Below are 22,634 nucleotides of genomic sequence, written 5' to 3' on the forward strand. Positions count from 1 at the left end.
GTGTTGATCCGAACTATTAGTACCACAGGGCTTACGGAAGTAAGGTTAGAGCCCTTTATAAGAAATTCTCGGCACGGCAGTGTCACCACGTGGCAAATGTGGTCAGCTATCCTCAAACTTTGACTAATTATGGAATCATGATATGATCTTTGAGAGGACTTGTCAGCTCCGAAATCCGCACACCGACATGGTGTGCTCGGTGTGTGCATTGGCAAAAAAAAAGTATTTTTTTTTAAAAGCCAAGGCCGCGTTTGTTGGACTTGTATCGAATAGTACTATGCGCAGAATTATACTCACTCACTCCGTTTCATAATAAATGATTTTTTATTACATATCTAACACTTTAATATATATTTGATAAATTTAAATCACTTAATATGAAACGGAGGGAATAGCTATACTGGGTGGAGGGGTTACAATCAGCGTTTGAGTCGAGCATCCTGGAGAAAATCAGCTCCCCCTATCCATGACATGCTCCAAAAGAACAGCACGCCACATCCTCCCGAACCTGCATAAGATGTCCAGGATCTACGTCAATGTCAAAGGGAGCGACCCCAAGAAACGGCGGAAGCCTGAGAAATAGAAGTCCTCGACACCTAGGGATAGCTGATATCCTGATATCACTGCATTCAAGAGACAACATTCCTTACTTGATGGAGTACGATTACAATTGTTGCACACTTTGAAAGAGGACAACAATCGAGACAAACCTAAAACACAGATCACAAAACCTAATCTATTCCATCCATTTCATATTAAGTGACGACATATTACATGTATCTAAATGTTTTTTAAGCATGGATACGTCCATGTTTAGACAAATTTGAATCACTTAATATGACAGGAAGGGAGTGTGTATCTAAACGTATTTTACTCCAGTATATAAATATGTCCATTTTTAAACAAATTTAAGTCACTTGATATAGAACGGAGGAAGTATAAAAGATAAAGGGACAGAGACGCCCACCTACCTCACAACATCGAGGAATACGTATATCTAGATGAGAGGAGTATATGCAAAACAATGGCATTTATGCACGTTTACAAAGAACAAGAATCATGGCATATACTGTCGAAAAGAAAAGGAGAGCGAGAGCAGATAAAACACACACACGCACAGAAGTGCAGTTGGAGGAAGAAAACAGGAAAGCATCGAACCCTTTCTCTCAGCACCAATGGCGCGGTATCTTCTCCCTTCCACCACCACCATCGCCTCTTCCCTGCCCAAGTATGCCAAGACCTCACCGGTACCGATCCTCGCCCTCCGCTCGCTCGCCTCCAGGTCCACGCAGGCCCGCCCTATCATGGCGGTTGCGTCGGAGCAGCCCGCCGCGCCCAGCAAGTTCCCCAAGGTGGCGGCCCCCACCACCGGCCCGATTCCTGCCGCCGAGCTGCTCGGCGTCATCGAGGCCGCCGCCAAGGCCGGAGCTGAGGTGTGTCCGAACTTTGTTTTACCCTCCTGGGGTTAGTTCGGGTAAATGATTGCAGGTTCTTCTTCCCGGGGTAAGCTTCCGTAGGTAGATTGATTCGTTTGCTTGGAATGTGGCTACGATTGCGAAACCTATCTTTCGTGAGCACCAATAAGGAGCAATTTGGCCTTACAAATGCTATTCGTTTAGTTCAATTGGCTGGTGCTGATTGCCAAGAACTACTGTTCTTTTTTCTTAATGGGAAACTACTGGTTGCATTGGTTTGCAGTGGTTAATTTGACAAAATCCAGCATCTTGACTATTTAGAGAGGTCTAATTGGTTATTTTTCTAACCAAGATAGGATAAACATAGATAGGCGTATAGCCTAGGTTGTATTGCTTGAGTAGTTCATGGTGCTTCAAATTTTTAGTGCCCAAAATTTCTCATTCGTGTCAGAGGAAATGTGGAACTCCCATGCTCTTACGAAGTTCCTTGCATCCTTCTTGTTCAAATTTTGATGAATAAATTCTAAAGTCGATTTTCCTTGTTCTCCATTGAGTTTAGGTTGTAATGGAAGCTGTTAATAAGCCGCGGAATATCCAGTACAAGGGAGTTGCAGACCTGGTGACAGAGTAAGAGTGCTTCTCATGTATATTGTAATTTCTTCATCTGCTGCTGATTTCACTGTTATATGAACGTGCTTCCACAATATATAAATGTGGTTTTCATTTGTAATTTCAATTCCTGCCACTCGCTAATTCCATCCTTTTATAAGTACTGTAAAGTGTAAATAAATAACGTTAGCATTTGAATGTATTATTCTATACTTTTGTTCAGCACAGACAAGTTGAGTGAATCAGTCATTCTTGAAGTTGTGAGGAAGAACTTTAAGGATCACCTCATACTTGGGGAGGAAGGTGGCCTTATTGGAGATTCCTTGTCTGAATATCTCTGGTGCATTGATCCTTTAGGTTTGGCTCATTAATTCCGCTTTATGATCTGATGAACAACTATTTGTGTAGTGGGATTAATTAGTATTTTCTGCCATGAATAACCATCAGTTCTAGTGCCGGAGAATTTCTGAGGATTACTTAATTTGCTAGATGCAAGCTGTGCACCTGCATGGGGTAGTCCGTTTCACTGCTTTGGGATGTGACAATTATATGCGTTGGTATGCAATTATATGTGTTAGACAGATTTGAAACACTCATAAGTTTGGAATCACGCAGGGATCAGATAGGTACTCTGAAGGACCTTTGAGTTTATTTGAACTTTTGTTACTCCAGTAGAAACTTTAGTAATCCCTCCGATCCATATTAATCGTCGAAATATTACATGCATCTACACTCTTTTTAAGCATAGATACATCCATATTTGGGCAAATTTGAGACAATTAATATGGATCGGAGGGAGTATCTAACTTTGAGGCATTATGATTTTATTCTTTGATCCATTTTGACTAGAGATGATGGAACAAAATATTTAAATTTAGTACAATTAAGTCAGTTTGTGGCTTTCTACTCTTCTTCCTGAACAATCTAACATACTAATTTAACCCCCTTTAGATGGAACAACAAACTTTGCACATGGTTACCCCAGCTTTTCTGTATCCATCGGTGTTCTTTTTCGAGGGAAGCCTGCTGCTGCCACTGTGGTATGTGTATGCATAGATTATTCTTGAACCATATGATTATAGAGTACTGGGGACACAGACTATCAATCATTGTAGTATAGAAATGTTTGATTTCTGCATTACTCACATATTATTATCATCCCATTTAGGTCGAATTTTGTGGTGGGCCTATGTGCTGGAGCACTCGTACAATTTCTGCATCTTCTGGTAGGATCCTTGATCTGCAATTGGCGGGCTTCTTTCTTCTGGTTCTAGAATACTATGGAATCACATCTTAAGGCATCATTTGCTCCTTGAACAGGCAAAGGTGCTTACTGTAATGGGCAAAAGATTCATGTCAGTCCGACAGACAAGGTAGTCTATTTTATCTGATACAAGTAACAATATATGCACCCGAGTATGTGTCTGCCATGACATCTTCCGGTGATCAGACTCAATGTATCTGTTTTTTTGAGTATTTCAGAATTCATGTAATATAGATAGTTCATGCCTTGAAAATGGAACCGGGGGAAACCCCTAGTTTCTAAAAAAAAGATGGTTTATACCAGCGTATTGACTTTGTAATTTAGTATCTCTAATTGATTCTCTAGGTGGAACAATCTCTTCTAGTAACTGGATTTGGATATGAACATGATGATGCATGGCTGACCAACATAAATTTGTTCAAGGAATTTACTGACATTAGCAGGGTAAGTGAATGTTTCCACATTTTCGTGAGAAAAGAGTATTACCGTCAGTTCACACTGAATTTTCTCCCTGCACTGCTTCTTTTAGCCTTATTGTAAAAATGCATTTTATTTCAGGGAGTGCGAAGGCTAGGCTCTGCTGCTGCTGACATGTCCCATGTTGGTCTAGGCATCACAGAAGCCTACTGGGAATATCGTCTTAAGCCATGGGACATGGCTGCTGGCGTTCTGGTAATCTTTTGAGCACATGGGAATGTTGACAACCGATAGTTGCAATCAGAATTGCTAAATAATCATCAGTTCAGTAGAAACTGGGGCTGGCTTATTTGGTTATTTTCAATTTTTGGTACCTTTTATTCAGATTCCTTTTTTTGGTTATGATGATTCTTATATTTACTATTTCTGAATTTCTGATTATTTGGGTTGATTTTTTTAATTATAGAGATTATCTTAAAGGTGCATTTTAAGCAGTTTCAAACTGATTTTCTCTAACGGAATGTAGAGTTTTCCTAACAAAATATATCAAATTGATTCATATATTTTGAAATGTATTTATCTAGCTTAGCCTTGATTTCTGTTAGATCGAATTTTGTTTGTTAATCCTGAGTAGAGTGACTTGTTCCTTTTTCGTCATCTAAGCAACTCTTACTGCCTGGAGTTTGTTAGCATAGTTACTCAACAAACTTGGTCATTTTTTCAACAGATAGTTGAAGAAGCTGGTGGGGTGGTGTCACGCATGGATGGTGGAGAGTTTACAGTCTTTGATCGTTCTGTTCTTGTTTCGAATGGTGTTGTTCACGAGCAGGTCTGTTCTTAAACTGTAGTTTGTTCTCTCATTTGCTAAAGACCATCCCTATAATATTAGTACTATCTGAAGCATTGACAGTCATGTTCCCAAAGGGTCTAAGAATCCAAATCCATCATCCTAGGGGATCTCGAAGCCTAGGTTGTTTGTGCAGTTTGGCATATTCTGTATAGATTACCTGCAGCAATGAAAATTATGTTGGGTTGTTTCTTGAGAGTTTTTTTCAGGGTAATTACTCCTGTTTACTGAATTGCAGCTTTTGGATCGGATTCGACCTGCTACTGAAGATCTTAAGAAGAAAGGAATTGATTTCTCTTTATGGTTTAAGCCAGACAAGTACCCCACCGACTTCTGAGTTTCACCCCTTCTGCTACTTTTCTCAATAGCCATGTACTTAGACTGACAATACATTTTGAAGTCATTTGACTCGACTGGCTGGGGTGTTAAAAGTCAAACTACAGAAAAAGGAATAAAGCTTCAAGAATCTTCGATCAAACTACTTTTGCTTTAATCAAATGTATGAAAATATTATGTGCCAGTGATGTATAGTTTCAGCCTGCTGTCTTTGTCAGAACTCAAAAATCACTACCATAAATTGTACTCCCTCTGATCCATAATAAGTGTCAGGGATTTAGTACAAAGTTGTACTAACTTTGTACGAAATGCCTGACACTTATTACAAATCATGGATAATGCAAGATTGTGGAAGAACAAGATTCTTCCCTTGCTCGAGAACCGGTGGCGGCGATGTACAATAATAATATGAAAACTATGTCGAATTCTTCATATTATCAGTGCTCGATGTAAACACATCCATGAATTCCAAAGTGCCTGGGGAGAAATGTGATGTCATTTATTTATTTTTCCTTTCCCTTTAACAGAACTCCTATCCATTTAAGATACTATGAAGTTGAGCTTGTAAGCTCGTAGCTACAGACGACCAGCAAATGCATGAAATTGACATGAATTTACTTCCAATATTAGACTCTATGTCCTGCCATGGGGATATTAGCACTGGCTCTGTGCAGTCCAGTACAGCAAAAACAATTTTACTGGAGGATGTCGTACGTCCCAGCACAGCAGCCAGCTTTTATTTGCCTTCTGGATAAGAGAACCTGAACGATGGATCTTCAGAGGCTCAAAATGGCCCAATAGATGGAACAAACCAAAAGAGAGAGAAAACATTGGCAGACATTTCAGTTTTGTCCTCTTGCAATCCCTGCATCTCACATGCTCACACTACCATTCCCACCACCATCAGAAGCGACCACAAGCTAAAGCAAAGGTTGAGGGAGAGCTCAACGATTTTTTCTTTCTTTGCATAGCTTCCCTTCAGGCTGCAGGCTTGCACTCTTTGCCTGTCAAAACCTTCACCCTGTTCTCATGTAAGTCGCTCTCTACCTTCTTGAACTTCTGCTCATCTGATTCTTTCCATTTTCATTTAGTTCTGGCCAATTCAGGCACCTGGAGTTTCTATTTGGGATTTTGTTGTTCATCATATGGCAATCTATGCTTTGGGTGACACATATCAGTGGCAGGATGGCAACCCTTTAAAATGTTTCCTTTCTGAATGTCTTGACTAGAAGTTCTCACAGAGCACATTGGTTCTGCTTCTGTCAGCCAACTTGGTTTGCCGTCATGCTCACTTGTCTCCATCCTCAATTTTGCAGGTTAAGGATAGAGGCCTCGTTGTATTATCGGTTCACAGGGCCAAGATGGAGAGTCTGTGCTTGCGGAAACACACAACAAGGAACTACCACCCTTCATGACGCAGAAGTGAGTTCCTATGGATACGGGGAAAGGAAGAACCGGAAACACCAGGGCGCCTACATTGACAAAGAGGGCGTTGCGAGGACCTTCGATCGGAAGAAAATATCACGGAAAAGGGGTAATGCTGACTTTACTCAGTTCCCCTTTTTTTCCATACCACAGTACCACACCATGACTTAACCTACCAGGAATTCTTAGGCTCAGAAAATTCTCTGTGGTCTTTTGATTGAATCTACTGTTGCATTGGAAACTCAGCAACCAATGGACATTTGCTTTGCAGGTGTCATTGTTTTCTGTCGCTGAAATGACCTAACAGCTTCAAGTTTCATGCAGGGGGTGCAATGAGAGGCCGTGGTTGGAAGTATGGCTCCGGGTTTGTGGATGGGGTCTTCCCTGTGCTCAGCCCAATGGCACAGGATATCCTAGAATTTGTTCAAAAAGGAACAGACGTTGCCAAAATCTGGGAATCACTGGACAACATTCCTCCCACGCACAATCTGTGGGATGACATTCTCAACGTCGCTGTCCAACTCCGCCTGAACCGACAATGGGATCCGATCATATCAGTAGGTCCCCGAAACCGGCACACCGCCATTGTTCAGTTCATCGCATGTCGTCATTTCAGCTAGCTTTGATACAACATTTTTTATGTGTGATTTCTCAGAGGTGTCTGTAGGTCTGCGAGTGGATCGTCTACCGGAGTTCCTTCCGTCCCGACATAATCTGCTACAATCTGCTCATAGATGCATATGGTCGAAAGCGTCAGCTGAACAAGGCAGAATCAATTTATGCGGCTGTTCTGGAGGCCCAGTGCGTGCCAACAGAGGACACATATGCCCTCCTCTTGCGTGCCTACTGCAATGCCAGATCGCTGCACCGAGCAGAAGGCGTGATATCCGAGATGCAGGAGCATGGGATCCCTCCAAGTAGGCAACCCAATTCCTCTAAGTTGTCTGTCAAGAGAAAGTGAGTTTCAGGTCAAGACAATCACACTAAGAAATGATATTATATTTACCAGGTGCAACTGTATACAATGCGTACCTTGATGGCTTGCTGAAGGCAAGATGCACTGTAAAGGCGGTCGAGGTGTATCAGAGGATGAAGAAAGAGCGGTGCCGAACAAACACGGAGACATACACACTGATGATCAACGTGTATGGGAAGGTCAGGCGATTTTGCTATGAAATCACCTGAAAACATTTATTTGGAATAGCAGCTTTGCTAAGTTCCCCAAGAATTTCTGAACTTGCAGTCGAAGCAACCGATGTCGGCGATGAAAATCTTCAACGAGATGCAGTCGATCGGGTGCAAGGCCAACATCTGCACCTACACCGCCCTGGTGAACGCGTTCGCGAGGGAAGGGCTGTGCGAGAAGGCAGAGGAGGTGTTCGAGCAGATGCAGCAAGCCGGGCACGAGCCTGACGTCTACGCCTACAATGCCCTCATGGAGGCTTACAGGTGATCCATCCCCATCGATCAGCCACCCATAATTCAGACTTAAACTCTTGTTCATCTTACTGTTGATCTGGACTGTAGTAACATGATCTGCAAACTGTGGATTCAGCCGGGCAGGGTTTCCGCAAGGCGCTTCGGAGATCTTCTCCCTGATGCAGCACATGGGGTGCGAGCCTGACAGAGCCTCCTACAACATCCTGGTGGACGCCTATGGCAGAGCCGGCCTTCATCGAGGTAAGCAAGAAACAATTCTCCAGCAGTCTGTAATCCAAGCATTTCTGTGAACTCACTCAAGAACACAAATCATGTCTCTGCTCTGCTCTGATAAGAATGTCGAACTGAAATTGCCAAAACCGCAGAAGCAGAAGCAACGTTCGAGTCGCTGAAGCAGCAGGGGATGGCGCCGACGATGAAGTCCCACATGCTGCTGCTGTCGGCGCACGCCAGATCCGGGAACGTGGGCAGGTGCGAGCAGGTGATGGCGCAGCTGCACAAGTCGGGGCTCCGCCCGGACACCTTCGCCCTCAACGCCATGCTCCACGCCTACGCCCGCGCCGGCCGCCTGGACGACATGGAGCGGCTCCTGGCCGCCATGGATCTGGCCGGGTCCGCCGACGTGGGCTCCCACAACGTGGCCGTCAACGCCTACGCGCGCGCGGGGTACCTGGGGCGGATGGAGGCGGCGTTCGAGGGGATCCGGAGGAGGAAGGGGAAGAAGGGGGGAATCGATGCTGATGTGGTGTCGTGGACGTCCCGGATGGGCGGCTACGCGAGGAAGAAGGAGTACGGGAAGTGCCTGGAGATCTTCGAGGAGATGGTGGATGCTGGGTGCTACCCGGACGCTGGCACGGCCAAGGTGCTCATGGCGGCGTGCTCTGATGAGAGGCAGGTGGAGCAGGTCGCCGCCATTGTTCGGTCCATGCATAAGGAAGCCAAGACCTTGTTCACTGTTGGATGAAGACCAAGATCCTTCATGAACTGTTCACTCACGAGGTTCGTGAAAAACGTGATTTGCAATTGTAAAAGTGAACGAGACAAAGCTATACAGACCAATGTTCTGATTTCTATCGAAATTTTACGAAACTAGCCGTTGAGTTTCATGGTTTGGGAGGAGAAACCTGCTTCGCTGACAACTCGTGTACATTGTTGTTAACTCCTGGCTCCGAGTCTCCGACTTGCCTCGAAGATCCAGAGACAGCATCGAGTTTTGTTTACGGTGTGTCACCGACGAGTGCAGGTGAAAGATAACGACGTTTGCCACAAGAACTTGCGTGTAATTATATTTTATTTTAAAAATGGTTTTGTAAGTGTTGGCTAATTTAATATACGCTGCTACGAGGTGGCTGAGCACTATTAGGATGCCCAGGGTGCACACCCCACCCAATAAAGGTAGCCAGCGGTCCTTATTTCCTTAAAAGGCAAGTTTTTGTCCCGACGGCACGTCGCGTGGCTGCCCGTGAAAAAATTCCCCCGACCAGTGGTTTCGCTCGTTAGGCTCCCGACTGTCACGGCAGGGTAAAAGTTGCTCCTTACTAAGCCAGAACAAAAGTGAAAAGCTAGACAATAAAAAATCATCTCGCAGGCGGTATGTAAAGGGTAGCAAAGCAAAAGTTGTCCCCTCATGCAAGGGAAAAAGAAAAAAAGAAAACGCCTATTCCTTCCTCCATGTTGATTCACTTTTCTTCCTCTCAGCTTGTGTCTGCCCTGATCCACACTTCAAGAAGTTGTCCTCCCCCCAAAATTAACAACGGGTATTTGCAAACGTCTCTCTTGTGCAATTATCTTCGCACCCCACCTCATTGTGATGTAGGAGTAGTTGACAGGCCCAGAGAATCAATGGCCAACAAAGTTGCATGTTCCCTAAAAACAACACCCTAAATGCCCAATTGCTACATGATCATGATCCTACATACTCCGCCTAACATGTTGCATGCATCGATGTTCCTGCTGCCTACACCCAGAATTAAAATCTAGGTAAAAAAACCGGACATGCTTCACAGAAAACACATATTAGGTGCCACACATTTGAATGAAAAAAAATAAGATTCCGATAGAAAAAGGTCCAATGATCCAGAGCCGATCTTACCTTGGCTCGCACCAAAAGCAATTCTGAACTATCACTTACAAAACAAAAAGCAGTAGCCTGAAACTAACACATACAAGCACTGCTTCATGCATAAGTTGAGGAGAGATTCATTCATGATGCCTGATACAACATGGAACAAAAGAATAAAACCAAACTAGACAACATAAACTTGGCAGACCAACAACTTGTGATCAATATACTGGCAAACTCTCATAAAAAAAGGAGGTTAGTCCAGCAAACTGTATAATCAGTAAAAGCAACTATCTAATGGAAAAAGAGGAAAAGTTGCTAGAAACAACTTTTGATCAATAGACCAGCAACTCTAATAAAAAACAAGTGCTTAGCCCAGCAACTTCCAACTCAAAAGTTAGTTAGTCGTGCAACTTATGATCAATGGTTTGGCTTATTGGTGAAAGCAAATCAATACAGCTGAAGCAACTCCTATTCAAAAATTGAAAATAAAGGTCGATAAGCTAAAGCAACTTATAATCAACACATATGAAGAAACCGATTCAAAAGCAAATTGATGCTTAATTGCTTCAAAATATGTCTCTTTGATGCAATTTCTAGTCGATGGTTGATAGATTGGAAAGCAACTTGTAATAAAGAAACGATGACTAGTCTAGCAACTTCTAATTCAAAATTTGGCTGGAATACAAATTTTACTAAAATAGTTGAGTTGTTGAATAAGCAACTAATTATCACAGAGAAAAACATGCTCAATGATGCAAAAATTGCTTAAAAAATTGGCTCTCTAATGCAATTGTAGTCAGCGGTTGACGGATAAGAAAGCAAACTACGTGATAGAGCAAAAAAGGGTAACTAGTCTAGCAAATTCTAATTCAAAATTTTGCTAGAGAAGCAACTTTTCACTAAAATAGTTGATAGATCGGAATTGAAAGCAAAAACTGCTCAATGATGCATAACTTGCTTCAAAAGTTGACTCTCTAACTCTAATGCAATTCGTAGTCAACGGTTGACAGATCAGAAAGTAACAGATGTGATAAAGCAAAAAAGGTATATATCTACTCTACCAAGTTCTAATTCAAAAAAATTCTAGAGATGCAACTTAGTTGAGTTGTTGAATACGCAACTAATCATCACAGAAATTGAAAGTAGAAACTGCTCAAAGATGCAGAAATTGCTTCAAAAAGTTTACTCTCTAATGCAATTTGTAGTCACCGGTTGGTAGATCAGAAAGCAACCTATGCGATAGAGCAAAAAAGTAACTAGTCTAGCAAGTTCTAATTCAAAACTTTACTAGAGATGCAACATTTACTAAAAATAAGTTGAGTTTTGAGTAAGCAACTAATTTTTTTGGAAACTGAAAGAAAAACTACTCAATGATGCATAAATTGCTTCAAAAAGTTGACTCTCTAATGCAATTTCTAGTCAATGGTTGACAGATCAGAGAGCAAATTATATAAGAAAGCAAAAATGGTAACTAGGCTAGCAACTTCAAATTCAAAATCTTGCTAGAGATGCAACTTTATTCAAAAATAGTTGATTACTCCAACAACTTGTGAGAAAAAGGGTAAATATAGCTGCTTCTCGTCGGCGATTACCCACGTCACTGTCGTGCTGATGATAATGAGGACCTAACCAACACGTACGCGAGTAACAACCAGATTTGTTAAGCAGTGCTAAATAAAAAGCACCATCATGCATTGAGAGGCTACCAGAGTATGTAGTACCACAGTAGTGACGAAGGCTCCCTTCAGATTTGCACAAGCATTGCAACACATCGCAGTTTTCAACCAAGGGAACGTCCTATTACAACCAAACGACATCAACATGAGTCGGCAACGCACCCAAGAGAAGAAAAACAAAGAGGTTAGTTTTTGGACGTACTCGTGCCATTTGCCGTTGACGCTGGCCGTGTAGCCGAGAACTTTGTCGATAGCCATCCACAAGCAGAAGATGGCCTGGCCAACGTTGTGGCCATGGTTTCCACCCGAGATAAGTTCGCATCATAGCCTCATAGGACGAGCTGACCCTTGGACAGTGATGTTGCCGAAATCCAGGAACCAGAAGCCAACAATTAGGTACTATCCCAGTACTAGAAAACAAGTCGCAAATCGACAGTTCACCGGTAAACAAATGAATTACTTAATGAATTTACAACCATAAACACACAGAGTCCTTGCCATGGAGCATTGCAGCAGATATATTAGGGTTCATTTGCATACAAATTTGCATCTCATACCCCATGACAGGAGTAAAAATAGCAAGCTATTTTAGATAGTACAATAGTTACTTATCCCCATCAAATTAACCAGTCTGGTGCCAAACAGTTAGCAAAACCTTGACCTGATCTGTATTTCGGCTCTAATTTTACAACAAAGCACATAGCAAATTGAATCATGGTGCGAATCTAGAACCCCCGAAAATCGACAGAAAATAGTACAGTAGGATAGACCGGGGGGTTTGGAGGAGGATGTGAGAAGGAACTAACCGTGAAAACTTGATGCAACAGTAGATACTCTGCGCTCACCGCGCTCGATTCGTCGACCGAGTGCGATGCATCCTGCCGCCCCGATTCAAAATGCGAAACTTCGTGAAGCCCCCACCACCTCGCCAGGCGACCCCGCGGCGAGAACCACATATCAACTCAAAAAGCAGAAGCCCCCGGGTGATGGCGAGCTCGCAAACCCCACGGCGAATTTGACGGTGAACTCGACAGCTTCGCCCCGTCCGACGCCTATCTCCGTTGCCCCTGCGGCTGCTATCACCGATGATGAGCTCGCAAACCCCACGGCAAATTCGATTGTGAACTCGAAAGCTCCGCCCCGCTTGCCGCCTACCTTCATCGCCAACGCGGAGCCGCTCCATGCTGGGCCTCTCTGATCTCCATCACCGCTTCAGCCACCACCGCCTGCAGCCAGCAAATCGCACGTGAGAAGCTGAGAGGAAATCGGGGGATCGAGAATGGGGAAAGGCCGAAAGGGAAAGACGACCCGGTGCTGACTGGGGGAGTTGTCCTAATTCAATCAACAGGGCGCCTCTCCCAGGCTGGATCGGACGGCGCGGAACCGTGTGCGCCCGGCAACGGCAAGAAGTGCATAAGCACTTTTGAGCATTTGGCCTCGGCCTTTTCGAAAAAAAAAACTTGGTAGTTGGTACTCCACTTGGTACTATCTCGGTAAGGTGAACCCTGTGATGATGGGCCCAAGCGTAAAGCCTCTGAATCATTTGAATATAAGGGCATGTACATTGGTTTAGACGGCTGGTGTCTGTAATACTACTCCATATCATATGTAGACAATACTGGACAACATATACAATAATTTGTCTAGAAGCTGCCTAAAAAAGTTTCTATTAAAAATTATAGACAATATGCATACAATGATAAATAGTTTGTCTATATGGTAAATAATTTTTCTATAGGTTATCTATAAGATTGTCTATAAAACTACTATAGACAGCTTAGTCTCTCCCTCCATCCTCTTTCCTTCGTCTCAGCAAACCACCTCTTATAGACACCATGTCCTAAAAGATCCTCTGACAAACAGTTAATCTTTTGACAAATTCTACTGCGAGTACCTCTCTTGCATCAAATTTAACGGTGTAGAACCCTAGAGAAAGACAGCTTCTTTTTCTTTTTTTCATTTTGCGGGCAAGAGAAAAGCCAGTTCAGTGTGTGTCACTAGAATAGATGGATCACCTCACCAGCTCCTGCTGTCTGTCTTTCTGCAGAAGTGCAGAGTCCGCATCGGCCACCAACCGCCGCTCTTGGCAAAGAGTCCGATCAGTGTCAGATGGCATTTTGTGCCTGCCTTTGGCGATTGTTTACGCATTCCGATGATGCATGCAAGCCAGCATCTCCATTGATCCCCGTGACGGCGAGTAGACTGGTCAGAATATTTGTGCGTTAGTTGGAGATCCTCCCCCTCGACCAGATTGGTGATTCATGGAGTAGTATTAAGGATTAAATAATTGATTGAGCACCAATTTTGATTTGCCGCTTGGGTATCGAGCTAGTGGTAATTCTCTGTTGTGTTGTTTGGGAAATCATGGGGGCGGGCGAAGTGTCATCTTGCTGTTACAACCCTAACCTAAATCGTGCTGTTATCTTGCATATTTGTTTGTATACACACGGGTACAATACGTGTCGCCGGCAGGTCCTCTTCTCCCATCTGCTTTCTTTCGGGCATTGGCTTACCTGCAACATTTTCTTTTGAACAAAGATAGCTCAACTATGATACTTAGTGAGCAATACCACGACAAGATTACATCAATTTGTAGCGAGACATGATGGCCAGTGCCCAGTTGAACATACTACTCATACTTCTTTTGTGACAGCACATTTGAACATACTACTCTACATTTTTTTTAGCGGGTAAAACTTTATGTTACTCTCAAATGAACATACTACTTATCTACTCGACTACTCCCTCCGATACAAAATTCTTGTCGTTGTTTTAGTTCAAATTCTCCGTAGAACACAAATGCAAATTTTCTTGTATGATTGGAACACAAGTGCAATTGGTAAGACTCTAACCAATTAATCCCAGTACAGCTCGAAAACAAAATTTTAATCCCAGTACATACAAACCGGGGCTCAAACACAAGAAGGCCCACGAGGGCCCAAAAGACCCACCACGAAATATTTTTTGCAATGTGCAAAGCGCTCCACCAACTCTCCTCTGCTCCTCTTCCCCACCTAAATACTTTCTCAAAAAAAGTTAGCCCGTAACAGAAACCACCACCAAACCCCCAAGGTCCGGAGAGAGAGAGAGAGAGGAGGCGGCGCCGAGCGAGCGAGCGAGCGATTCCTCCACCTCCGTCGCGGGATCATGGCCATGGCCTCCTCCAGACTGCTCTGGGCTTCCCGCGCCGCCTCCTACCTCAGGATCTCCACCTTCCCCAGGGCCTTCTCCACCGGTACCCTCTCATCTCCGCCTCCTTGCCACCTTGCCGCCGTACCCTGTTTGCGCTTGTATGTGTCTATATCTTGTGCCATGCGCTGGGATCACAGGTCCTTGGTGCTGGAATGCCATGATCTTGTTGCCCTATGTCTTGCCAAGATCCGATTTGGAGGGAAGGGTTGTTGTTAGCCGTTAGAGAAACAATCGTTTCGCTGGTGATTCGGCCGCGAACTCCGTGTGCGCATCGGCACCGCACCAGAGATGTCCACCGTTATGTGTTCCCGGTTTGCTTTAGTCCTTTCTCCGGTGGCATGTTAAATCTTTTCTGCACAAGAATCTTGTTGCCGTTTCTGATTTTGCCTGATTCGGTGGTAAAAGCTCAACATTTCTGCCTTTTTTTGGGGTTTGTATTGTCTGAGCTGATTCTAATAGATTCATGATTTTCCTGAGATTCAGGGTAGCCCCTATGTCTAAAATTTTGCTGCTGTGATGTTCATTTGCTGCATTTGAAAATCATTTAGCGAAGTTTCAGAATGATACTGCATGGTTTCTGACTCCAGAATTCAGATAGATTCATTAAGTTTTGGGAATATGCTTGTGAAAGCTACTCAGAAAGATTCACATTGCGACCTACAACCTTCAAGGGTTTGTTTAGGTTCAAGTAAAGTGCTGTATTGTTTGCACAATCATATGCACCAGAGTAGAGAAGCAGATGAAATGGGCCCAAGGAAAAGTTTATTATACTCCATTAGTAGGTACTATTAGCTGTCTTTTCCTAAAACAAGAGTAGGTAGCCGTCTCTGCATGGTTCAGGATGAGCACTAATTGGACCCTAATTGGAGTGGTTATGGAATATTACACTAATTTGAGTCCTTGTGGGACATTTTATATCTAGTGCTGAAGGATCTGAAGTATGCTGAAACTCATGAATGGGTGAAGGTTGAGGGTGATTTGGCAACCGTTGGGATTACGGACCATGCCCAGGTTGGCATTCAATCCCTCAGAATAAATTTATCTGGTTTGCCTGCCATCTGTTAGATTATTCAATGGTTCACTCTACTGTTCAGTCAGCATATGCTTGCGTTGATTATGAATTGTTTTTGGCCTCCAGGACCATTTGGGTGATGTTGTGTATGTGGAGCTGCCAGAAGTTGGCACATGCGTATCTCAGGGAAACAACTTTGGTGCTGTTGAAAGTGTTAAGGCAACCAGTGACATCAACTCACCAATTTCTGGAGAGGTCATTGCAGTGAATGATGAACTTACAGAGAAACCAGGATTGGTAAGCTTCAACACACAATAGCCTGACATTCGTCGATGGAATCTTTTGGTGGGAATTGAAATGTGGAATGACTTGTATGTTTTCTCAACACAGGTCAATGCAAATCCATATGAGGGCGGCTGGATTATCAAGGTCAAGGTCAAAGATGCGGGTGAGCTCAACTCACTGATGGACGACGAGAAGTACTCAAAATTCTGCGAGGAAGAAGATGGCAAGCATTGAGCAATAATGGTCGTTTCTGAACACCAGAATCTGCCATTTGACCCTTGTAGATGTTCGTTATATGCTGTTGGGCACTTTCTACCAACTGCTGTCTCAACCCAGAAACGATCAAAACATGGAATAAATGTCATTGCCAGCTCTACAAGGGCTTGCAAGATCCGAAATCTGTATATCACTTGAGTTTGTTTGTTTCGTGCTCTTGTGTCGCCATGAGTTCGTCTTCAGTTATAGCTTTGTTCTGATTCCTTGATATACCAATTCCTTGGAACGGTAGTGAATGTTCTTATGGTCTCCTCTCTGGAGAATGTATAAGGGGACATCTTGGGATGAATTCAGAAAGAAGCCAAGAAAATGGTAAACCATTCAAAATCAGTTTATGCCAACAAATGAAAAGGTCTAAAAGGAAGCTAGCTCACCTACAATTTTGAAGTCACTATTGAGAGTTTTGATCTAAAACTTAAAATCAAATTTGTGACACATATACCAATGCTGAAAATTTAATGAAGAATCAGGTGGTATAAACCATTGGTTTGCAAGATTTTGCAGAAAACCCACGAAGTAAAGTGAAATAAACCATTGGTATGTGAGATTGGACAGAAAACTCATGATGAAACCAGTGATATAAACCATTGAAATGCAAGACTTCACAACAAACTCAGCATTATCAGAAGAACATGGATGACAAAACGAGGGTCGTGCCACCACTTATCACCTGAATACCAACATTTTCTCATACAGCAAATGTTGTTTGCTCATTGCCAAGATCTGTCAGTAATAGTCAGCAAAAAAAGTCTGCCAGCAGTGCTAGGAACAATTATACCAAACTATTCTGTATAGAGGATTAGATACAAAAACGATGAAGATGAAAAAAGAACTGCTACAGGCAGTGGCACGGCAGTTTCGTCAACAATACACATGAGGCCCCCATGCCATGCACAGAGAAGCAGAATCTGTCTCACACCTTGATGTTCCAATTGTGTGCTGTCCGTGGCCCAGTAGTAATGCCCTCATAGTACTGCGATGGCAGCTTTCCTTTGTTCCATTCTTTCACGAACTTGACGAACATATCACGAGCAGACTCAGAAGAAAGATCAGAGAAATATTTGCCTTTTTCTTCCTTCAACCAGGTCGCGAACTCATTGCTCTTTGCAAAATAGTCATCTTTGGATATTTCTTTGAAAGCCTGCTTCAGTGAGGAACAATATGAGAGGCACGGAGAATTTGAGAAAGGCAGAGAAAGAACAAGGAAGGTCAGGATCTTAGCCTAAGTTCTGTTCTGGCAAGGATAACTGGTGCATTAAAAATACAGTGCTTGGTGTCTTTGTTTACAACGTACTACTTTTGCTAAATCACAGTTAACTATAAAATTACAGTTAACAAATGTTAGCCCAGGTGGTTCTCTCAAGATCCCTTCAGGCATGTATAATTCTATCAAATCCAGGCTTAAAAGTGGCAGGAAGAAAGCAATAACCTTAACACAAAATCACCTAAATTAACATCAATATTTTAGTTCGGCGGCAAAAAATAATATTTTGCTGCTATCCAGCCTTTAGATGCAAAATAAATTCTGGCTAGTTTCCACAGAACTCAATGCCCAGGACAATGAAGGGACTTCTATGTTAGTTTATGAAAATTGTAGAAATTAGCCATATTAGCTTGAAGCATACCTAAAACATAGAGCCAAAAACAGGGACACATTCGGTTGTAAGATCGCTTCAACTGCATGCTATGCATACATTGACATGGAGATGATTGGCTTACTTAGTTCAGCCTAGTACCTATGTGTTTGAATGATTTTGACAACCCGCATCTGTCCATCCCTACTTGTAATATAAACAAACACCACTCTTCCGTGTAGTTCTACTTCAGACCACGGTCTGTTCCATAAGGTTCCGTTATCAGACAGACCTTTGCAAAGGTTCAAGATTCCACGGAAGTTCATGTATGAAAAAACGACTCCATAAGATCTAACAAGTGGAGTTACTTTGATCCATGACATGCAAATTATTTTGCTTGATACTCTGACAAAACTTGCATATCGTCTAGAGAACTCACGGCATCCTTGTCTTTTTGCTTGCTCTTCTCCTTCTCCTTGGAACGCCTCTCCTTGGAATCCCTTTCTGTCAAGACACAGAGATACAGAGTCACATACACATCAACATCAAATAAAATCTAGCATGGTAGCACCATTGTTAAATGACACAGACAAATCCCCACATAATTAAGTGCACAGTAGCAGTCAGAAATCACAACGCTAAGATGTCGCATACGGAACTATGACTTACGCCCGATTTCATCCAGTTAGAGAGAGAACAGGAAGAGCAGAAGGAAGGAACCCTACCTTTGTCTTTGCCCTTGTCGCCATGCTTCTTCTTCTTCCTCCTCCTCTTCTCCTCCTCTTCGTCGCTGCCTCTACCGTCTCGGCTGCTCCTCCTGTTCTCCTTCTTGTCCCGCCTCTTCTTACGCCCCCTCTCCTCTCCCTCCCCTGAGCCACCAAAAACCAAGGACAGGAGGAATCAGCACCCGCGGAAATCCAGAAACAGAGGAACGGGCGGGTCGATTGGAGCGAGAAAGAGCCGGGTGGGTTAAGCACCTGAGGAGGCTGAAGAGCGGCGCTTCCTCGACTTGCCCTCGCCGCCGCCCATCGTCGCCGCCGGCGGAACTAAGCCTCCGCCTACGGGAGAAGGGAATGACCACCGGAAGGACGCAGAACGCAATACCGCCTTTGCTCTCAAATTGGGCTGGGGAGAGCCCGGCCTCCTGTTGAGCCTAGAAAAAGTGTGTTCCAGCCCATTCGTTGCATTTAGGCTCCGTAGTTTCAGCCCATTCGTTGCATTCCGGCCCACTAGGAACGAGCCACCGCCATCTCCATTAAAAAGGAAGAAACATAAACTAATTAATCAAGCATGCGGTGATCTCCAGAGGATCGAGGAAACGAAACAGCGAAAGCAATTTTGTTCAGTCCTGCTAATTTTGTTCCATAACACTTTGAGACCCTCTGAGAAATAACAGATGTACTAAAGCACAAGCTTAGCAGATCGGGCTAGAGGTACCTGAAATGCGGTGAAGGCCAACAACACAAGTTCATCGTAGGAGTTGTTAACGGACGCGTTAGTGAGGCCAAGACCTTCGGCAAAAACCTAAGTGCTTTGTCGAAGGCCAAGCCTTCGGTTCATTTTTTTCTTTCATTTTCTCATTAATCCTTGTAATTCAAACAATTTATAAGATACAATTTGCAGTGTCCATAGATCACATATTCAATTCAATGCAGACACATATCATTCTCATACACATTCACCATCACAAGATCAAACACGACAATTGTTCATACATCACAAGTTTGCCATACGTACATCACAGTTGACGTGACAAATACAAAACAAGTGTCCATACATCACAATTGTCGTGACAACTACAAAACAAATATTCATACATCACAAATGTCTCGACAAATACCTTGTACATCCTCCATCGACGGATGGAATTGCACAATTAGATTAAAACCAAGGCATAGAAGTAACAACGAGCGTATTTCCGAGCCAGAAGGCTCATTTGGCTCAAAAGGGTGCCTTGGTTGCAAAAAAGAGCCATTTAGCTCAGAAATGCCACCATGGAACCATTTCGAAGCCAGAAGCCTCAATTGGCTCCAAAATGGTGCATTGGTTGCAAAAATGGGTCATTTGGCTCAAAGAAATGCCACCATGGAACCATTTCGAAGCCAGAAGCCTCAATTGGCTCCAAAATGGTGCATTGGTCGCAAAAATGAGCCTTTTGGCTCAGATAAGCCAAGATGGCACCATTTCGAAGCCAAAAGCCTCAACTGGCTCCAAAATGGTGCCTTGGTCGCAAAAGGGAACCACATAAAAAATGAGCCATGTGGCCAAAAGACTCATTTCTCAACCCAAAGGCTTATTCTTGTTATCATTGCACCATTTTGTAGCCAAAATTGTCATTTGGCTAAAAAATGTTGACTTGGTAGCAAGAATGAGTCATTCAGCTAAAAAATGCCTCCATGTCAATATGCGATGCTACATCATGTAATTCTAGGGGTGGACATAGTAAAGTAAGTTTTCAAAGTAACGGGACCACAAGATGATCGAAGTTTGATGCGAACTTACCGGAGTCAGCCAATCGGAGGAGCGGATGCCCCAAGAGAGTTCTTTGCAGGGCTTGCTTGTGAAGAAGAAGGGTCGTTCGACCCATGGTCAGATTGATGCTGCACAGATGATTAGACAGTCACCACGACCCTTAATTAATGCAAGAAAACGCAAGAATGGTGATTGAAAAGTTTCAAGTGAACTCACAGGAGTTTGTGGAGAACCCTGAAGAAATAGCGTGTTGAGCACCGGTGGAGGCGCCACCATATTATTTTGAGCATAATACGCCTGCATATTGTTCTTGAAGAGACAAAGAGTTGCAATTACGAAACTAACATGTGCGTGAAACATACCAAAAAATAGTCGCACTGAGCTTTCATTGCAGCCTGAATCTGAGGCTGCATATCCTCTATACACTGCTGTACACAATGCGGTATAAACTGCTCCATATCCTGCAGTATACACTGCTTCATCTGCTCAACCGTGTATAACTCCTCCGCAAGGGCCTACAGTGTCATCACAAGGTCATCATCGTTCCAATTAATGCAATCATGTAAAGACCTGAGATGGTGAATGAAAAAGAACTAACCTTCATCTCTGGTCGTGCAGGCTCTGGACGAGTGTGTATACTTGCACTTGACCTCGTGCTTCGAGCCCTGATCTGTGCGAGGTTGGGAGTGGTGGTCAGACCGATGGTGCCTTCCCCCATATAGTACCTACCATGCTTCTTGCCTCCTCCCGCCCTTATGACCACTTCCGGATCCAGGTCGTGCTGGCTCGGATTGTAATCGGCCCCGTACATCTCCCTCGCCACTTCCACGTAGCCGGCGATTTTAGTGTAGTACTCCGGGTCGCTGCAGGCTTCGGGCCTGACAGCTGCACTGCACGGCGTCACAACACTAGCCTTTCCCCAGAAGTACATCATACGCACGAAGACGTTAAGCGTTAGCCATCTATTAAGCAGTAATATGCACTAATTTACTTTACCATCATATATTGTTCCTTCTCCAGAAAGATCGCTGTAGCTAGTTTCCATAGAACTCAATTGTCCAGGACAATGAAGGGACTTCTATGTTAGTTTATGACAATTGTAGAAATTAGCCATATCTTAGCCTGCAGCATACCTAAAACAAGGACATATCAGTTGTATGATCGCTTCAACAATGCCTCTGGATGGTTTTACCGGTTGGTTGCATGCTACATACATTGACTTGGAGCTTATTAGTTTATTTTAGTTCACCTACTACCCGTGTGTTTGAATAATTTTTACAAACCACATCTGTTAGCTTATTAGTTTATTTTAGTTCACCTACTACCCGTGTGTTTTGAATAATTTTTACAAACCACATCTGTTCATCCAATCATCCCTAATTGTAAGGTAAGCCAACATTTCAGACCACTGTCCGTTCCATTATCAGACAGATCTTTGCAAAAAGCTCAAGATTCAATGGCACTTATGTATGAAAAAAGGACTCCCCAAGATCTAACAAAGCTTGCAAACTACTCCCTCCGTTCCTAAATAGTTGTCGTGGTTTTAGTGCAACTTTCCACTAAAACCATGACAAGTATTTAGGAACAGAGGGAGTATTTTGCTACGCTCTGAGCCTCTGACAAAGCTTGCAAATCGTCTAGAGAACTCACCGCATCCTTGTCTTTTCGCTTGCTATTCTCCTTCTCCTTGGAACTCCTCTCCTTGGAATCCTTCTCTGTTCTCAAAACAACATTTGCAGAGCCACATACACATCAACATCAAATGAAATCTAGCATGGGAAATCCATTGGTATATGAGCAAGCAAATCCCCACATAATTAAGTGCACCGTAGCAGTCAGAAATCACAATGCTGCCAATATATCGCATACGGGAACTGTGACTTACGCCCGATTTCATCCAGTCACAGAGAGAGAACAGGAAGAGCAGAAGGAAGGAACCCTACCTTTGTCGTTGCCCCTGTCGCTGCCTCTGCCGTCTCGGCTGCTCCTCCTGCTCTCCTTCTTGTCCCGCCTCTTCTTCCGCTCCCTCTCCTCTTCCTTCCCTGAGCCACCAAAAACCGAGGACACATGAGGAATTAGCACCCGCGCGGAAACAGAGGAACGGGCGGGTCGATTGGAGCGAGAATGAGGCGGGTGGTCTAGGCACCTGAGGCGGCGGAAGAGCGGCGCTTCCTCGACTTGCCCTCGCCGCCGCCCATCGTCGCCGGCGGCGGAACTAACCCTCCGCCTCCCGGGAGAAGGACGCAGAACGCAACACCGCCTTTGCCTTTCGGCCTTTCCTCTCAAATTGGGCTGGGGAGAGCCGAGAGCGGTCTCGTGTTGGGCCTAA

General features: G+C 43.7%; 4 protein-coding genes across 4 annotated transcripts; 3 read left to right on the plus strand and 1 right to left on the minus strand.

The window, feature by feature from the left end:
* The first annotated feature begins 1,097 nt into the window (after window positions 1-1,097).
* On the plus strand, window positions 1,098-5,119 carry LOC100823772 (phosphatase IMPL1, chloroplastic). Its single transcript, XM_024462562.1, has 10 exons — window positions 1,098-1,433; window positions 1,975-2,042; window positions 2,248-2,381; window positions 2,976-3,064; window positions 3,193-3,250; window positions 3,345-3,397; window positions 3,634-3,732; window positions 3,847-3,960; window positions 4,433-4,534; window positions 4,791-5,119. The coding sequence occupies exons 1-10, from the start codon at window positions 1,176-1,178 to the stop codon at window positions 4,887-4,889; spliced, it is 1,074 nt and encodes a 357-aa protein (XP_024318330.1). The 5' UTR covers window positions 1,098-1,175; the 3' UTR covers window positions 4,890-5,119.
* A 370-nt stretch (window positions 5,120-5,489) lies between these two features.
* Window positions 5,490-8,864, plus strand: LOC112272039 (pentatricopeptide repeat-containing protein At2g35130). The gene is made up of 8 exons (XM_024462561.1): window positions 5,490-5,919; window positions 6,205-6,422; window positions 6,638-6,870; window positions 6,981-7,230; window positions 7,323-7,468; window positions 7,557-7,762; window positions 7,869-7,993; window positions 8,119-8,864. Coding segments are annotated over exons 1-8 (1,779 nt in total). The 5' UTR covers window positions 5,490-5,917; the 3' UTR covers window positions 8,718-8,864.
* A 5,658-nt stretch (window positions 8,865-14,522) lies between these two features.
* On the plus strand, window positions 14,523-16,467 carry LOC100828497 (glycine cleavage system H protein 2, mitochondrial). The gene is made up of 4 exons (XM_003570078.4): window positions 14,523-14,729; window positions 15,609-15,697; window positions 15,825-15,995; window positions 16,089-16,467. Exons 1-4 carry the CDS (start codon window positions 14,642-14,644, stop codon window positions 16,215-16,217), a joined length of 477 nt encoding a protein of 158 aa, XP_003570126.1. The 5' UTR covers window positions 14,523-14,641; the 3' UTR covers window positions 16,218-16,467.
* A 429-nt stretch (window positions 16,468-16,896) lies between these two features.
* LOC100833582 lies at window positions 16,897-22,607 on the minus strand. Its single transcript, XM_024460721.1, has 11 exons — window positions 22,452-22,607; window positions 22,249-22,347; window positions 21,888-22,020; window positions 20,904-21,267; window positions 20,740-20,820; window positions 20,522-20,631; window positions 20,336-20,433; window positions 18,811-19,083; window positions 18,559-18,702; window positions 18,273-18,337; window positions 16,897-17,400 (listed from the first exon to the last, which is right to left on the minus strand). Exons 1-11 carry the CDS (start codon window positions 22,501-22,503, stop codon window positions 17,173-17,175), a joined length of 1,647 nt encoding a protein of 548 aa, XP_024316489.1. The 5' UTR covers window positions 22,504-22,607; the 3' UTR covers window positions 16,897-17,172.
* Between the last annotated feature and the right edge of the window lie 27 nt (window positions 22,608-22,634).

The sequence above is a fragment of the Brachypodium distachyon genome, chromosome 3, assembly GCF_000005505.3.
Source record: "Brachypodium distachyon strain Bd21 chromosome 3, Brachypodium_distachyon_v3.0, whole genome shotgun sequence".
In the NCBI taxonomy this organism is placed as follows: domain Eukaryota; kingdom Viridiplantae; phylum Streptophyta; class Magnoliopsida; order Poales; family Poaceae; genus Brachypodium; species Brachypodium distachyon.

Bases quoted from the DNA above. Each gene is read 5' to 3' on its own strand.
- LOC100823772 (XM_024462562.1), top strand. From the start codon at position 1,176: ATGGCGCGGTATCTTCTCCCTTCCACCACCACCATCGCCTCTTCCCTG. The intron at 2,382-2,975 runs GTTTGGCTCATT...AACCCCCTTTAG, and splicing joins CTGGTGCATTGATCCTTTAG to ATGGAACAACAAACTTTGCA. The intron at 3,961-4,432 runs GTAATCTTTTGA...TTTTTTCAACAG, and splicing joins ACATGGCTGCTGGCGTTCTG to ATAGTTGAAGAAGCTGGTGG.
- LOC112272039 (XM_024462561.1), top strand. The intron at 7,231-7,322 runs GTAGGCAACCCA...TATATTTACCAG, and splicing joins GGAGCATGGGATCCCTCCAA to GTGCAACTGTATACAATGCG. The intron at 7,994-8,118 runs GTAAGCAAGAAA...CCAAAACCGCAG, and splicing joins CAGAGCCGGCCTTCATCGAG to AAGCAGAAGCAACGTTCGAG.
- LOC100828497 (XM_003570078.4), top strand. From the start codon at position 14,642: ATGGCCATGGCCTCCTCCAGACTGCTCTGGGCTTCCCGCGCCGCCTCC. The intron at 15,698-15,824 runs GTTGGCATTCAA...TTTGGCCTCCAG, and splicing joins GGATTACGGACCATGCCCAG to GACCATTTGGGTGATGTTGT. The intron at 15,996-16,088 runs GTAAGCTTCAAC...TTCTCAACACAG, and splicing joins TTACAGAGAAACCAGGATTG to GTCAATGCAAATCCATATGA.
- LOC100833582 (XM_024460721.1), bottom strand. From the start codon at position 22,503: ATGGGCGGCGGCGAGGGCAAGTCGAGGAAGCGCCGCTCTTCCGCCGCC. The intron at 22,021-22,248 runs GTAGGGTTCCTT...TTTTGAGAACAG, and splicing joins CGACAGGGGCAACGACAAAG to AGAAGGATTCCAAGGAGAGG. The intron at 18,703-18,810 runs GTGCTTAACCCA...TTGGTGGCTCAG, and splicing joins CCGCTCTTCAGCCTCCTCAG to GGGAGGGAGAGGAGAGGGGG.